General features: G+C 40.3%; 1 protein-coding gene and 1 long non-coding RNA gene across 5 annotated transcripts; both read right to left on the bottom strand.

Moving 5' to 3' along the window:
* Positions 1–656: 656 nt before the first annotated feature.
* Positions 657–2,750, bottom strand: LOC128133911 (mannan endo-1,4-beta-mannosidase 5-like). Its single transcript, XM_052771428.1, has 5 exons — positions 2,373–2,750; positions 2,097–2,291; positions 1,833–1,955; positions 1,522–1,724; positions 657–1,387 (listed from the first exon to the last, which is right to left on the bottom strand). Exons 1-5 carry the CDS (start codon positions 2,748–2,750, stop codon positions 895–897), a joined length of 1,392 nt encoding a protein of 463 aa, XP_052627388.1. The 3' UTR covers positions 657–894.
* A 1,515-nt stretch (positions 2,751–4,265) lies between these two features.
* Positions 4,266–6,432, bottom strand: LOC128133910 (uncharacterized). 4 transcript variants are annotated; one of them, XR_008232217.1, is made up of 6 exons: positions 5,772–6,426; positions 5,286–5,526; positions 4,854–5,088; positions 4,676–4,773; positions 4,521–4,572; positions 4,266–4,410 (listed from the first exon to the last, which is right to left on the bottom strand). It is a non-coding gene; the product is annotated as an uncharacterized LOC128133910 (long non-coding RNA). The 4 variants fall into 4 exon arrangements; XR_008232216.1 differs by having other exon boundaries at positions 4,892–5,088; XR_008232215.1 differs by having other exon boundaries at positions 4,676–5,088; positions 5,286–5,415; positions 5,772–6,432.
* Between the last annotated feature and the right edge of the window lie 8,968 nt (positions 6,433–15,400).

Genomic DNA, 15,400 nt, shown 5'->3' with positions numbered 1-15,400 from the left:
TGACCAATACATTTACAACGGGAATTTCCACATTATCACTGGTTATATATATGGCCAGTTACGGTTCAACTGATTAAACCAGCTGGTGCGACCTTCAAAAGATGGACAATTGACTTTATAAAAAATTTAAAGACTTCAAACAGTGTGGGCTCTTGACATTTGATAAATTTGGCAATTTTATATGTTTTTTCTTCTTTTTAACTTGGCCCACTTAAGTTTATAACATCCTGGGATGATGTTAATTGAAGCGCGAATGACGTCAATAGTAGGAAGCATCATATTTAACTATTAGTTGCCTTGTTTTCTTATTTCTTTAAGAAAATAGGAAAATTACTTATTTTTTAAATAAATCTTAGTTTTTATTGGTCATAGAACTACTTTAACGGTTTATTGAGCATATTTTACGTGTTTTTGAACAACCGGTCTTTCAACGTGAACCGGGTATGTATATATCGGGTATGTATATATGGGGGTTCCTGGTTGAAACGCTTGAACCGGTCGGTCCAGTTTTCAAAACATGGACAATTCACTCTATAGAAAACTCAAAGACGTCAACAAGTGTGGGCTCTTCAAAAAAAAAATTATTATCCTATTTTATATATGTTGTTTCCGTTAATCATTATAAAAGTCAGGGTTTCAGTTACTATGCTTTGTTAATGAATATTTAAAGTTTCCATTCAAATTACATACATGAACATGAGTGTGTGTTGATCAAAGACTTTCCTTGCATGTGGAACTATCTCTTTCGAGAAAGAAGCATTTCATTAGAATTAATTGAATCAATAAATAACGGCTATTTGACAATTATCTTAAAGCCGCAAGAAATTAATTGACACTTTCAGTAATATGTAAGAGGATCTTGATTCTAATCCCCTCCTTCAATTGTGCACATTGTCAAGGCATTGCCTTTTGGTTGTGAGCATGGTGATGATGATGATGGTTTGTCTTAGAGGAACGTCGACCTTTAATATGATCAAGTTGGAGTTTATGATTTTTGCCGGAAGGAACATTTTCAGATGCGATTCTTAGCAATTGAGACAACGTGCTCATGGCTTGAGATTGCTGAGAAATGATGTTGCTTGTTGATAGATTTTCTGACAAGGTTATTTCATATCCATCGCAGTAAGAAGCCATTCCATCCGCCATAAGCTGCCACACTAAACCACCACCAACAGTTCCTCCAGTTCTGGCCATCATATAAATGTTTCTATAAACAGCATTCAAGTAGGAGTCCCTTTTGTTAATGTTATATTCTGGATCTTTGCTAGACTTCCCAAATTCAGCAATCACAAGTGGTTTCTTAAGGATAGTTTTTGAATCCTGGTAATGACTCCACATCCATCTTTGCATAAATGCCATCTGTGACTCTTCATTTTGTCCAGACAACCTGTAGCATAACCACAAATTTGAATACTTACCTTAAATACTCTAGCTCTTTTAGTTGCATATATATATGGCTTTTTTGTATTTATAGATCATGAATGCTCTTGTTTAATGTTATCCAAAAAAATAAAATATTACCATTGATCAGGATATGCATGTATGGTGGCAAAATCGATTCCCCTAACAAGATTATTGCTGATGAAATCAGTTCCAACTTGGTAACCGGGGTTTATCTGCTTTCGTTCAGGCATTGTGTCACCATAAAACCCTTCCATGCCAACCTCCAATAGATGGTGTCTATCCAATGATTTGACGAAGGAAGCCATTTCTTGAACCCAAACCTGCAGCAAAATGCATGTATGTCGTGGTCAGAATTCATAAATTACAATTCCTTATAAGGTAATGTTTAAAGATTCTTGTAATTTATATCTTTACATGGTGTCGCTTACATTAACTGTTCTTCCAGAGTAATCAGCCTGGCAGCGGGGCTCGTTTATGAGTTCCCATGCCATGATTGTGGTGTCGTCACGATATGCGATCCTGGTGATAGTATTCACCCTTGTTATAACTCTCTGCATGCAGTCATCGTTATGCATATAAGTTCGGTATGAAAACACAAGCTAGGTCGATCGATATATAAAAAATACAAAACATTATTGATGTTGATTCTTCAACTTTTTCTCAACAATTGATGCTGTTGAACGCTTACTTACTTGGACATGGTTCTTATAATACCCTTTTACTATTGGGTTGGTATAGAAATCGTCGTCACTGTTGATCTGAACGCCAGAACTTCTTGCCCAGTTAACGTATTGTTGTCTCCCTCCAAAGTCTTTGTAATTGTTAACAAAACTTAATATTAACCGAAGACCATATTTTCTTGCTTCTGCCACCACGAAATCTAGTCCCTGCAAACCAAACCCACGTTTAATGTAAGAACACCATACAATATGAAGGAAACATGAGCTAAGAAACATGTTTGTTGATACCTGAAAAACACGTTCGTCGTATGCTCCTGGTGAAATCTGAAGAGCTTTGTCGCCACCATCAGCAAAAGCCCATGTTCGGCATACAGAAAGACCTGCATTTGCAGCATCTTGTAGGACTTGAGTAACTTTCATCCTCTCGCTTGGATCAGTGGCTACATTCATCATCCAATACGCATTAAAACCATTAAATAGAAAAGGGGACCCATTGAGAACAAAGTTAGGTCCTTTGGTTCGAACAAAGCCGCTTCCTTTACCCCTGTGAACCCTAGCTTCACAAAAAGAGACAAGAAGTGCCATGCATAGAACCACAAGAACGCTCCATGAAAGATGGGAATTTCTGATGAATGAAGCCATTGTTGGTCGAAAGTCTGAATGCATAAGCTGTTGGGAAACGATGCTATATATAATGGGTCGTAGGTAAATAAGTTTGCTAAATATAGAAATCGAAAAAATATTTGATGAAAGGCAAGAGAGCAGGAATTGAGCCTCGTTTTCGTGTGTTACAAGATGGGCATTACGGCGGTTATAATATTATTATTAATAACAAAAAGACTTATGGGACAAGCAAGTAACGAACCATTGTTGTACCATTGTTGTATCGTATATATGGATGTATAGATGTGCTTTTGTTAACGTATATATCTTTCGTTTCAGTTTTATTTGATATATAACGTCAGCCGGTTAAGGAAAGTAAATTACCTCATTCTCAAAGTAAAAAAAAGTTACTTAGTACATATATGGTTTATTCGTTCGATACAATTATGAGTTTCCAATATTTTACCATAGAAAATGCATATGTTATAACAGATGACAGAAACTATGGATAGAAGGAAGGATAGTCTGTTAGTTGTTGAAACGCTGAGTATCAGTTGATGAAAAGCATGCAACATGGATACTCCCTTTTTCTTTATATTTTTGAATACCAAAAATAGTAAATGCAAACATCTTGGATATCCATATGTGTGCTTTTCCAATTGACATGGGTGACGTCTTGCACAAAAATTTGCATGTTAGGTTGGTGTTGTCATTTAACAGGTATTCTTTTTTAATTAATTCTAAACTGCCTTTAGAAAGTTCGAATCCAAATCTACTTAACTAGATGAACCCTCGACTTAGATCTTAGTAAATCGCCATATTGAGCCTCTCGCCCCCTTCTGCTCGATCAAACACCGTCTAATAGGGAGAGTAGAGATAGTTACTCTTATACCTAAGGTATTTTGACAACTAAATCCCCTGATTAATAATCATTTCATTTAAGCCACATGTTGACCTAGAAGCTTGGTCAACACTCATGTTTAAAACTAACACCATTTCCATAAAATTCTAATTGTTTAGTCATGATAAGACCAATTAACACAAATTTTGTTATTCTCTTTCAAAAAAAATAATAAAAGAAAAAAAAAAACACAAATTTAGTTATTGTGACATTTTTAGGTCCCTCGTTACCTTCTTCACCACTTATGGTCAAATATATCATCCAAATTTTCACCTACTTTAAATGTCATTGGATGATTCTTCAAATTTTCATAATTCACTACTAGAAAACTGGTGCAATAGCTACAGCACAATCCGTAGCTATAAACGGATAGCTACGGAAAAATGTCTGTAGCATAATGGCCCATGGGAAAATTATAGCTACGGAATAGCTACAGAATAGCTACGGAATTTTCTGTAGCTACCATAGCTACGGAATAGCTACGGAACTAAATAACTACAGATTTCCTACGGAATAGCTTCGGAATTAAATAGCTACAGAATAGCTACGAATCCAAATAGCTACGGAATAGCTACGGAAATAAATAGCTACGGAATAGCTACTGAAATAAATAGCTACGGAAATCCGTAGCCATTCCGTAGCTAACTTCGTTTTATTTATTAAAAAAAATTAAAAAATTATAAACTTCCAATTTTTTATTAAATACCATATTCAATTCACATTTGTCCCAAATACCATGTAAAATACACCAAAAATATGAAAAATAGCAACAACGAATGTAATCAAGATCATTGTATATAGCTGATGATCACAGGCTCCAACCTAGAATAAACCAATTGTAATTATTAAAAATAATAACAAGAAGAAGAAACTTAAATGTTAATAAAGGTAAAAATTGCACACATTTGTATTAAACAACATTGATAACTTACATCATGGGAGGATGTCAAAAGGGCTAAGTGTATAAAGAGCACCAAGAAACACCTGCAAACAAGTAATAAGATTCAGCAATTCCTTCAAAACTTAGCACCTAAATGCATGTAATCATAATAAACAAGTAAATGAAAGAATGTTGCTATTTCTTAACTGCAACTAAAGCAATCTGCTAAGATAAGCAACAGGTCTATCAGGATCCACCATTGCTTGAAGCAATCTCTTGACAAATAAAGGCAACTAAAGCACTTGCTGTCACAAGAAACTCACAATCATCAGATTTCTTCAGAATTGCTTCAAGAAGAAAAAACTTAGGGAAAAGACGAAACTACCCCCTTCAATGTCTGGTGCCAACAGTCAAGTAACCTACCAGAATGAAACTGCAAGTACCACCAGCAAAAAGGCAATTGTACTGCCTAACATTCTTGAGAACATCGTGGATCCCTGCATCTTGCTGTTGGGATAATGTTGCTTCCAGGGTCAATTTGATAATTGGACTGAAGCACATAGGTCACTTGCAAGGCTGAAATGCAGCAACGTGTTTCCAATACTCCATGATACAACCACCTGTAGAAGGGTAAGATATGATCCATAGTTGCTTAATTTGAAACACACTTATAATGTATAACTAATGAAAGACTCGATAGATGTTTCAACACCATTTTTAGTTAAACTGATCATGGAAGCAACTACACCAAATGCCTGTTATAAACCATGTTAACAAAAAAACATGAAAATAGATTTAAGGAAAAATTAAAACATACCTGTGAGTCTCGACACACGGAGAATAAACGAAGTTGATCGGTGGTGGATTCTCCGGTGGCGACTACTCCCTCGGACGACGACTGACGTTTACTCGCTCTTGAAGTAACATGTACCTCCCTTACCCTGAATCTGGAAATCGCTATTTTTCTGTTAGCTCATTTTTTGTTGAATTCATTTGTGACTTGGAGAACTTGTGACTTGAATTTGAAGAACGATTTTAAGTTGTTTTGAGTTTGATTTCTGTTGTATAAGATCAAATGTATAGTTAGATGCTGAAACTCTCAATTTCGACTTAGAGCCCTATTTTAAAATCGTGAATTGTGGTATAATTAGGAAATTGAAGTTGCGAATTACGATTAGGGTTCGCTAGCCACATTAAACTTTATGATAAGTATTTCAACTGGAATAATTGGAGAATAATTTGTAAGATGAATTCGATTGAGTCGAATGATAAAAATATATATTACAGAAAAAATGAATCTTACCGAGTGAGCAGGTTTGGGCGGCGATTGAGCATGGTTAGTCGTCGATTGAGCAGGTTTGAACCTTTGACTAAGCCTACTTACTGAACAAAACGATGACAGGAGCGATTGAAGCTTCGATTGAACAGAACGATTGAAGCCTGCTATGGTATTTATGGTTAATCGATAACGGCATAAGGGGAGCTTCCAGGCAGAGGCTGCACATAAACAACTTATGCTGGTGGAACAGATGACCTTTAAGCTGATGGATGTCACGAAACCTAGCTTTTCTCTTGGAGCTATTACTGGTGTTCTCCTCTATCTTGTCACAAACACTACAAGAAAGCCTACACGTGGCCTTGACCATTTTGTATTGATCCAAATCATCAAAGTAGGCCTGTGTATCCACAAGATCCGTAAGCAACCCATTCTAGGCTCTCTGCACACACAACACAGGTATCGTCCATCCTCTCTTTGAATCACAAACTGGGATTGATCGAATCGGTGAGGACAGCTTCAAACCCTAGAATGGAGTGGAAGGCAGAAAACGAGAAGGTGTGGCAGATGGAGGCGCGACGTAATTAAGCGGAAGTGCAAACTGCAAAACCTAGCCGAATATTTGAGAGAACGAAGCGGGAAGCGGGAACAAAAAAAGGAAGCGGGAGCAAAAAAAAACGGAACGGGCATGCCACATCCGTTTGTAAGAGCTCCATAAAATCATTTATACAATACTAATCTCCTTTGATTTCCTTTATTATTATTATTATTATTATTATTATTATTTTCCTTATTATTATTATTATTATTATTTTGAAAATTATTATTATTATTATTATTATTATTTTCATAATTATTATTATTATTATTATTATTATTATTATTATTATTATAAACATATTGTAACATCCCTAATTTCGAGACCAAAATTTCATATTTGATTGAACAATTCATAAAAAAATTTATAGAAAACATCTTCAAGTTCCCCCATCATACCACACACCATATAATAAACATACTGTCAGGCAGTTCTGGGGTGCCTGATCTACCCATGTCAATCAATTATGGGGTGCTCGACCTACCCTGTCAGTTTATCTCAACCAAACCCGGGGACTAGTCCCCTAACTACCACATGATTCACAAGTTCATTGTTCTAGTTTTGAAAGTCGTTTCTACATGTTGATTTCTAAATTGGTTGGTAAAACTGTTTTCCATGTTAAAAGCATACTGAAAATATAATTATCTTAAACAAAATAATATATTTTGAGCACAAGTTTCCTTGTACTTTTGCTTGTATTCCCCCCCCCCCCCCCTGAAAACATGAAAAACTCGGAAAAGCGTAGGGGTATGAACTCACCTCGGGCGATTTGAATACGGAATGTGGGACGTTCAAGTGAAGCCTTGAATACGATTTGATCCTAATTAACATGTAATGACACATAAAGGAGTCAAATGATGGTATTTCACCACTAGATGTGGTGGAGAACCACTCTAGGGACTTGGGACCACTTGCACTAAGTGTTAGAACCTCAAAGGATTCCATGAGTGGGGGTGATGATGGTGATGGTGGTGTGATGGTGATGGTGGTGATGATCGTGGTGATGGTGATGGTGGTGATGGTGGTATGATGGTGGTTGTGGTGATGGTGGTGATGGTGATGATGATGGTGGTGTGATGGTGATGGTGGTGATGATGACGGTGATGGTGATGGTGATGGTGATGGTGATGGTGATGGTGATGGTGATGGTGATGGTGATGATGATGATGATGATGATGGTGGTTGTGATAGTGGTGATGATGGTGGTGATGATGATGATGATGATGGTGATGATGATGATGATGATGATGATGGTGGTCGTGGTGATGATGATGATGGTGGTGGTGGTGGTGGTGGTGGTGATGATGATGATGAAGATGATGATGGTGATGATGTTAGTGATGATGATGTTGATGATGATGATGGTGATGATGGTGATGATGATGATGGTGGTCGTGGTAATGATGATGATGATGATGATGGTGGTGGTGGTGGTGATGATGAAGATGATGATGGTGATGATGGAGGCGGAGGGAGGAAGACAGAAGAAAGGAGTGTAATAGTCGATCGCTAAGATGATGGTGATGATGATGATGGTGGTGTGATGGTGATGGTGGTGATGATGATGGTGATGATGATGGTGATGGTGATGGTGTGATGATGATGATGATGGTGGTGGTGATAGTGGTGGTGGTGGTGGTGGTGATGGTGATGGCGATGGTGATGGTGATGGTGATGGTGATGGTGATGGTGATGATGATGATGGTGGTGGTGGTGGTGGTGGTGGTGATGGTGATGGTGATGGTGATGGTGATGGTGATGGTGATGGTGATGGTGATGGTGATGGTGGTGATGGTGATGGTGGTGATAGTGATAGTGATGGTGATGGTGTGATGATGATGATGGTGGTGGTGGTGGTGATGGTAGTGGTGGTGGTGGTGGTGATGGTGATGGTGTGATGATGATGATGATGATGGTGGTGATGATGGTGGTGGTGATGGTGATGGTGATGGTGATGGTGATGGTGATGGTGATGGTGATGGTGGTGGTGGTGGTGGTGGTGGTGATGGTGATGGCTTAGATGGTGATGGTGATGGTGGTGGTGATGGTGGTGGTGGTGGTGGTGATGGTGATGGTGATGGTGATGGTGATGATGGTGATGATGATGATGATGATGATGTTGATGATGATGATGATGATGTATAAGAGTTTGTGAGATGTATGTGAACGTATTCATAAGCATTATAGTGTTAAACCTCTAAACGAACAATGGATCTCGTATGTATACACGACTTTATAAATGATATTAATAGCTATAAATTGGTGAAAATATAGATAATCATGTATAACAGAGGTATGAAAAAAACGGAGCGAAAAAAACGACGTCTGGTGCCCGAAAAATCAAAAATAAGAAAAATCCGTAGCAAATCCATAGCTAATTAGTTACGGAATAGCTACGGAATTCTAACAGAAAGCATATTTTGTAGCTAATCCGTAGGTAATTACCTAAATTTGACCAAAAGTCAAATTGGTCCTTAGTAAAATACTCAATTGAGACCAGTTCTTAGTAAAATACTCAATTCAACCCAAATTTGACCAAAAGTCAAACTGGTCAAATAGTCAATGGCCAAAGTCAACTCCATCTGACGCCCATGTCATGGCCAACCAATGGCCACACCGTAGCCACTCAATCCAATACCGATCAAAAACTACTCCCACATTGTAAAAGACATGTCACCATGTTGTGGTAGAATCCAGGCAAAACAGACATGATAAATCTCGCCACTAGGCTGTGAGCCTTCCTTGGCCACGTCGTGGTCTCCTGTCAGAAAGCTTTTCTTCAATAAGAGCGTAATCCATAAGGACCATATCTAAAAACATCAGATTTGATTCTTAATAGTTTTATACTGGATAAGGTTTCCAACTTTATCCATTCGGATGGTCCAAACCACCAAGATCTACACTTTAAATCTTAAAGGGACCAACAATGCATCTTTCTCAACTTAATCCATTAAGTCCAAGTCTCCAACCTTCAGATCTAAATCAACATGATGTTTACATGGATAAAGTTTCCAACATTATTCATAATAATGTCTCAAACTTTCAATATCTAAACTTTAATACACCAAAATCACCTAAAGTGTAACACCATAAAATTTGAACAATTTTTCACTTTTGAAAAACCATAAAATATCATTCACATTCATTTGAAAAACATTACATCAACATTGTATCAGTACAAAACCCCAAGATCAGAATATATAAACTCCAATATGTGTGTGTACGAATCATGTCGGCGGCTTCCCGCGTTCATCACTGGTACCTGAAACACATAACACAAACAACTGTAAGCATAAATGCTTAGTGAGTTCCCCAAAATGCCGCATACAACACATACGCCACTCGAGGCTAATATACGACCCTCTGGTCGATGTGTATCAGCGGGACCCTCCAGTCCCGTAGCTCGTTGGACTCTCTAGTCCGGTCATAGCTCGTTGGACCCTCCGGTCCGGTCTTTATCATCATACGACATACATATATCACATAGCACATAATCTCATACAATACACATAAGACCCTCTGGCCGTCACATAATACCACTCTAGGTAACGTATAGGGAGAAGACTCACCTCAGGTGTATCGGTAAGTCTTTGACTCGGTAGAAATGTGATCTAGCCTTCGCCTAATTACACAAAGTAAATACTGTCATAAATACAACTATACTCAACCCTAAAAGTCAACAAAAGTCAATGGTCAATCTTTGACCCGACTCGTTCAGTGCACTTGGGCGACTCGGTGAGTCTACACGTGTCCACTGACTCTCTTAGTCCCTCACTTGGCACGTCGAGTACTTCCCCTGACACGACGAGTCCCACCTGGCGAGAATCGTGGGGGCCACCCCGACTCAACTCACCGAGTCTCAAGAACAACTCTGCGAGTTCCGCCTTGAACTCCAGTCCCCCTAACTCTCCCTGACTCACCGAGTTATTCCCCAACTCGGCAAGTCCACTCACTGAGTGATTTACGGGAAACCCTCATCCTACTCGCCGAGTCTGTTCTTCGGACTCGGCGTGTTCATGCCATGCACAAACTCCATAGGCCTCCTGAGGTCAGATCTGTTCCTTACATTCATAAATCTAGCCTTCCCAAGCATGATAATCACGTAAAGTTCAGACCTTGACACTTATATAACATTTAAATGGTCTAACTTGCTGATTTAGCCCCAAAAATGACATCCCAAGCTCATGGCTCCCAAAATGACTCATAAAGCTCTAAGGGTTAAGGTCTCTGGACCTTTTTGGATCCAGATCCAAAACATAGACTCGAGAAGGGACCAAATGCTCCACTTATCTAACCTCTAAAAGGGTTAGAAACCCTAACTCTAAGAATCAACACCAAAACTGAAGAAGGTCCGAGCAAAATACCTCAATATGATCTCTATAAACTTAGAAGTCACCAAAATCGCACCCCCTTCAGCTTCCTCTCCCCTTGGCCACCTCCTTCTTGCAAAAACACCAACAAAAGGATCAAGAATGGCCTCTCCTTCCTCACAAACGCTCTAGATCTCTTAGGGTTTCTCTCTGGGTTTGGTAGCCGCAAATGACGGCCCTAAGGGCCTTTAAATAGGTCCCAAACCCTGGAAATTAGGGTTTCATTAAACAGCGTGGACTCGCCGAGTCTAGCTGTGAACCCGGATACGAATCCGCGACCATACTTGCCGAGTTTAAACACCAACTCGCCGAGTCTCCTCACAACTTCCAAAAATAAAGGACTAAAATATTATACCTGGAAATCCGGATATTACATAAAGTACCAAGATAACTTGCATGGCTAAAGCGGAAGACAAAAGATAATAACTTTCCTGGTCATGAGGTCCAAGAAGGATTCTAAGTTGATCAAAATATGTTGGAGCCCACTTAAGTCGTAGACCGCTCATAAAATGGACCAAAAGTGCCACTAACCACAAATGAAGAGATCTAAAGAACTATAGAGCAAGATTAGAACTTTATACTCATAATAGACCATAAATGTAGTGCCTTCGGTCGATCCAAACTTGAGACATCAGTCCTTGCAACCGAAAAAGAACCTTCTTGATCTTTAATCTTTATAAAAATATTCTAAAAAAACATCCACTAGAATCAGACTTCGCCCTCGAAGTCTTACTCTGCAAACAACTCTGGATGCTGCTCCCGCATCTCACGCTCCGGCTCCCAAGTCAACTCTGACCCTTTCCGATGTTGCCACTGGACCTGAACCAGAGGCACCTCCTTGTTCCTCAAAACCTTGATCTTCCGATCCCTAATTGCCACCGGTCTCTCAACATAATTCAGGCTCACATCCACCTGAATATCTTCTAATGGCACCACTGCCGACTCGTCGGCTTTACACTTTCGCAGCTGCTAGTAACTCCAATCGGTAGGCTACCCTGCCTACCCTCGCTATCACCCTGAAAGGACCAATATATCAGGGCCCCAACTTGCCCCTCTTCTTGAATCGAATCACTCCTTTCCAAGGAGAGACCTTCAGGAGCACGAAGTCGCCGACCTGAAACTCGAGTTCGGACCGGCGTCTGTCCGCATAACTCTTCCGACGACTCTGAGCGGTCAACAACCTCTGTCTGACCTGCTGAATCTGCTCTGTCGTCTGAAGCACAATCTCAGTACTACCCATCACACGCTGCCCTACCTCTCCCCAGCAAATGGGGGCCCGACACCTCTTTCCATACAACAGCTTAAAGAGTGGCATACCAATGCTCGAATGATGGTTGTTGTTGTAGGAAAACTCTGCCAGGGGCAAGTACGTGTCCCAACTCCCGCCGAAATCCAACACACATGCTCGAAGCATGTCCTCAAGCGTCTGAATTGTCCGCTCACTCTGCCCGTCAGTCTGTAGGTGGTATATGGTACTAAAATGCAGTCTCGTACCTAATTCCTCATGAAACTTCTTCCAGAATCTGGAAGTGAAACGTATATCTCGATCTGAGACTATCAAGATAGGCACTCCGTGCCGCGATACCACCTCTCTCATGTACATCTCGGCCAACCTTTCCGTGGAAGAGCTCTCACTGATAGCAAGGAAATGAGCGCTCTTCGTCAACCTATCCATAATCACCCAAATTGCATCGACACCCCTCGCGGTCCTTGGCAATTTGGTGATGAAATCCATGGTAATCTGTTCCTATTTCCACTCGAGAACCTCTAATGGCTGCCACTTAGCATGTGGACGCTGGTGCTCGACCTTAACCATGCGACAGGGCAAGCATCTCTCTACAAACCATGCGGCATCCCTCTTCATACAGGGCCACCAATATTCCTTTTTAAGGTCCAAATACATCTTAGTGGCCCCGGGATGGATCGAGAATTTCGATCTATGAGCCTCTTCCATCAAAATGGTATGCGTTCCGACCACGGACGATACCCATATCCGGCCCTGAAATGTCTTTGTAACAGCCCGGATTCCCAGGTATTATTTATTCTTATAATTTTGGTGTTTTGTGAGGGGACTCGGCGAGTTGGAGCTCAAACTCGCCGAGTATGATCACGGTTTGGGCCCGGGTTCGCGTCCGGACTCGGCGAGTCCAAAAGGTGGACTCAGCGAGTCCACGCTGTTTAATGAAACCCTAAATCCCCGGGTTTGGAGCCTATTTAAGGGCACTTATAGCCTCCCATTGCGGCTACTAGTCCCTTGAGAGAACCCTAAGAGAGCTAATTCGTTTTGGGAGAGAAGAAGTCATTTTTGGGCCTTTGTATTCCTTGTTTAGCAAGAAGAAGGTGGCAAGAGCAAGGAGGAGGTGAGATTCTAGTAGATCCAGAGTCCAGAGGCTTCATTTTGAGGTAATGGTTCGAATCTCCTTCAGCTTTAGGGTTGATATTTAGAGTTAGGGTTTTATAACCCCTTTGAGGAATGATTATGTGAAGCAATTGATCTCTCTTCGAGTTTGTGCCTTGGATCTGGACTCAAAGAGGTCCAGAGACCTTAACCCTTGGGGCTCTTTGGGATATTATAAAGTTATTAGACCTCGGTGGTCATTTTTGGGAGAAAATCATCTTTTGATGCCTTGTAAGGGTTATGCAAGCATCAAGTTCCAAACTTTACGTGACATTCATGCTTGGGGAGGCTAGATCTATGGTTTGGGAAAGCAGATCTGACCTTAGAAGGTCAATAGAGTTTGTGCATGGCATGAACTCGCCGAGTTGTTCTTGAGACTCGGCGAGTAGGGTCGGGGTTTCACGTAAAGCGTTCAGCGAGTGGACTCGCCGGGTTGGGGGTTGACCCAGTGAGTCAGGGAAAGTCATTATGGGGGTTGAGTCGAGCCTGAACTCGCCGAGTTGTTCTTGAGACTCGGCGAGTTGAGTCGTGGTGGCCCCGTGATTCATGCCAGGTGGAACTCGTCGAGTCAGGGAAGTACTCGAAGTGTCAAGAGAGGATCCTAGGGAATCAGTGAGCACGTACAGACTCACCGAGTCGCTCTAGTGCACTCACCAAGTCCGGTCAAAGTTGACCGTTGACCGATTGACCAGAGTTGACCAGTGTTGACTTGATAAGGGTAGTCAACCTTAGTTGTGAAAGTGTTAATTAGAGATATATTGTGTTATAGGAGGATTATAGCTCGGGGGATCGAGCACGAGTGATTTCCGGGATTTACGAGTTAGCGAGATACACGACGTGAGTCTTCTCACTATACTTTACCTTGAGTAGGTAACCAGAGTTATGTGACAGAGTATTTGTATGCTATGTATTTTATGTGTTGTATTGCATTATTTCTATGTGACTTATGCTGTGCATGTTTATAGAGTTGGAACCGGAAGGTTCATAGAGTTAGAACCAGAGGGTTCACAGAGTAGGGTCCTTTGAGGATCGCGGATTGTCGAGAGGGTAGGACAGGAGCCCCAGTAGAGGGGAGCCGAGCATTGCAGAGTCAAGCAAAGGAGGCTAGTATTTATGTTACATGGAATTTTGTATCGGTTTGGGTAAGATTTATCTTTGGTTTAATTATGTGTTAATTGTTTGGGTAGTATCATCAACAATTGTTATATGCCATTTCCATGCCATGAATCATTAGTGGGTTAGTAAAGGGTTGTATCTTGGGGAGCGGGTTTTAGTGTGTTTGGTTGTTGTTCCGATTCTTTGTCAGGAACAGTCCAAGGGTATTGTTTAGAATGTCTACGGTTAGGATAAGCGGGTTAGTCCTCCATTAAAGTCAGGATTTAGTGGTTTTAGCTTTTACTCTGGTGGGATCGGTGGTTGTCTGTGGAAGAACTTTTGGGTTCCATCACTACTGTTTCTAGGAAGGAGCGGTAATAAGAATATGGTGGTGTTAGTAACATGAGTTTGGCTGGTCACTGGAGGTCCGAAGGAGATAAATTTATCCCGAGGGTTATGATCTGTGTCCTCAGCATAAAGGACTTCATATTTTCGGTGTTGTATCAATAAAAGTGTAACGCCCGTGTTTCTATGCTAGGCATTAATAACGGTGTAACAGTCTAGGTTAACCTTTGTAACTTGTTTTGAAATAATAAGAATGTATTATTTGAGTATTATGTGTTTTATGCTTAATTGTTGTGATTTAAATGAATTAATGATAAAATAAGAGTTAAAATGAGATGTTAGATAAGCTCGATATCTATTCTTGAAGTTGTAGTGGTTGTTACGAGGATTCTGAATATACAAAGAGTGCCGAAATTCGAGTTATAATGAAGAGGTTATGACCTGTTGAAGTTTCGCGACAGAACCGACACGACGCTGAATGACGTAAAATGTGAATTTACAATAGAGCGATATTTAGCCTTAGTGATCTAAACGAAAGTCGTAGAATAAGTTAAACCAAGAGCGTGCATCAGAAAAACGTCTAAATCTGACTTCGTATGAGGAAGCTATGATTTTTCGAAGTTTCGCCTTAGCGGTATGCAGCCCAAAGTTCGAATATGAGATCGAGTTATTTCTAGCCGAAACAATGTAAACGAAAATCGAAGATCTCATCGATATTAATGCAACGGTAAAAAGACACACGAAAACGGTCGTCAGATAAATGAGTTATGAATTTCTAACGGAGTTTTCCTGTCCCGGCCTACTAAAAATAATATAATAAAAGTTAAAATCAAAATTAGCCGACATAATC

This window comes from Lactuca sativa, chromosome 4 (genome assembly GCF_002870075.4).
Source record: "Lactuca sativa cultivar Salinas chromosome 4, Lsat_Salinas_v11, whole genome shotgun sequence".
NCBI classification, from domain to species: domain Eukaryota; kingdom Viridiplantae; phylum Streptophyta; class Magnoliopsida; order Asterales; family Asteraceae; genus Lactuca; species Lactuca sativa.
This window is presented reverse-complemented; position numbering and strand designations above follow the sequence as displayed.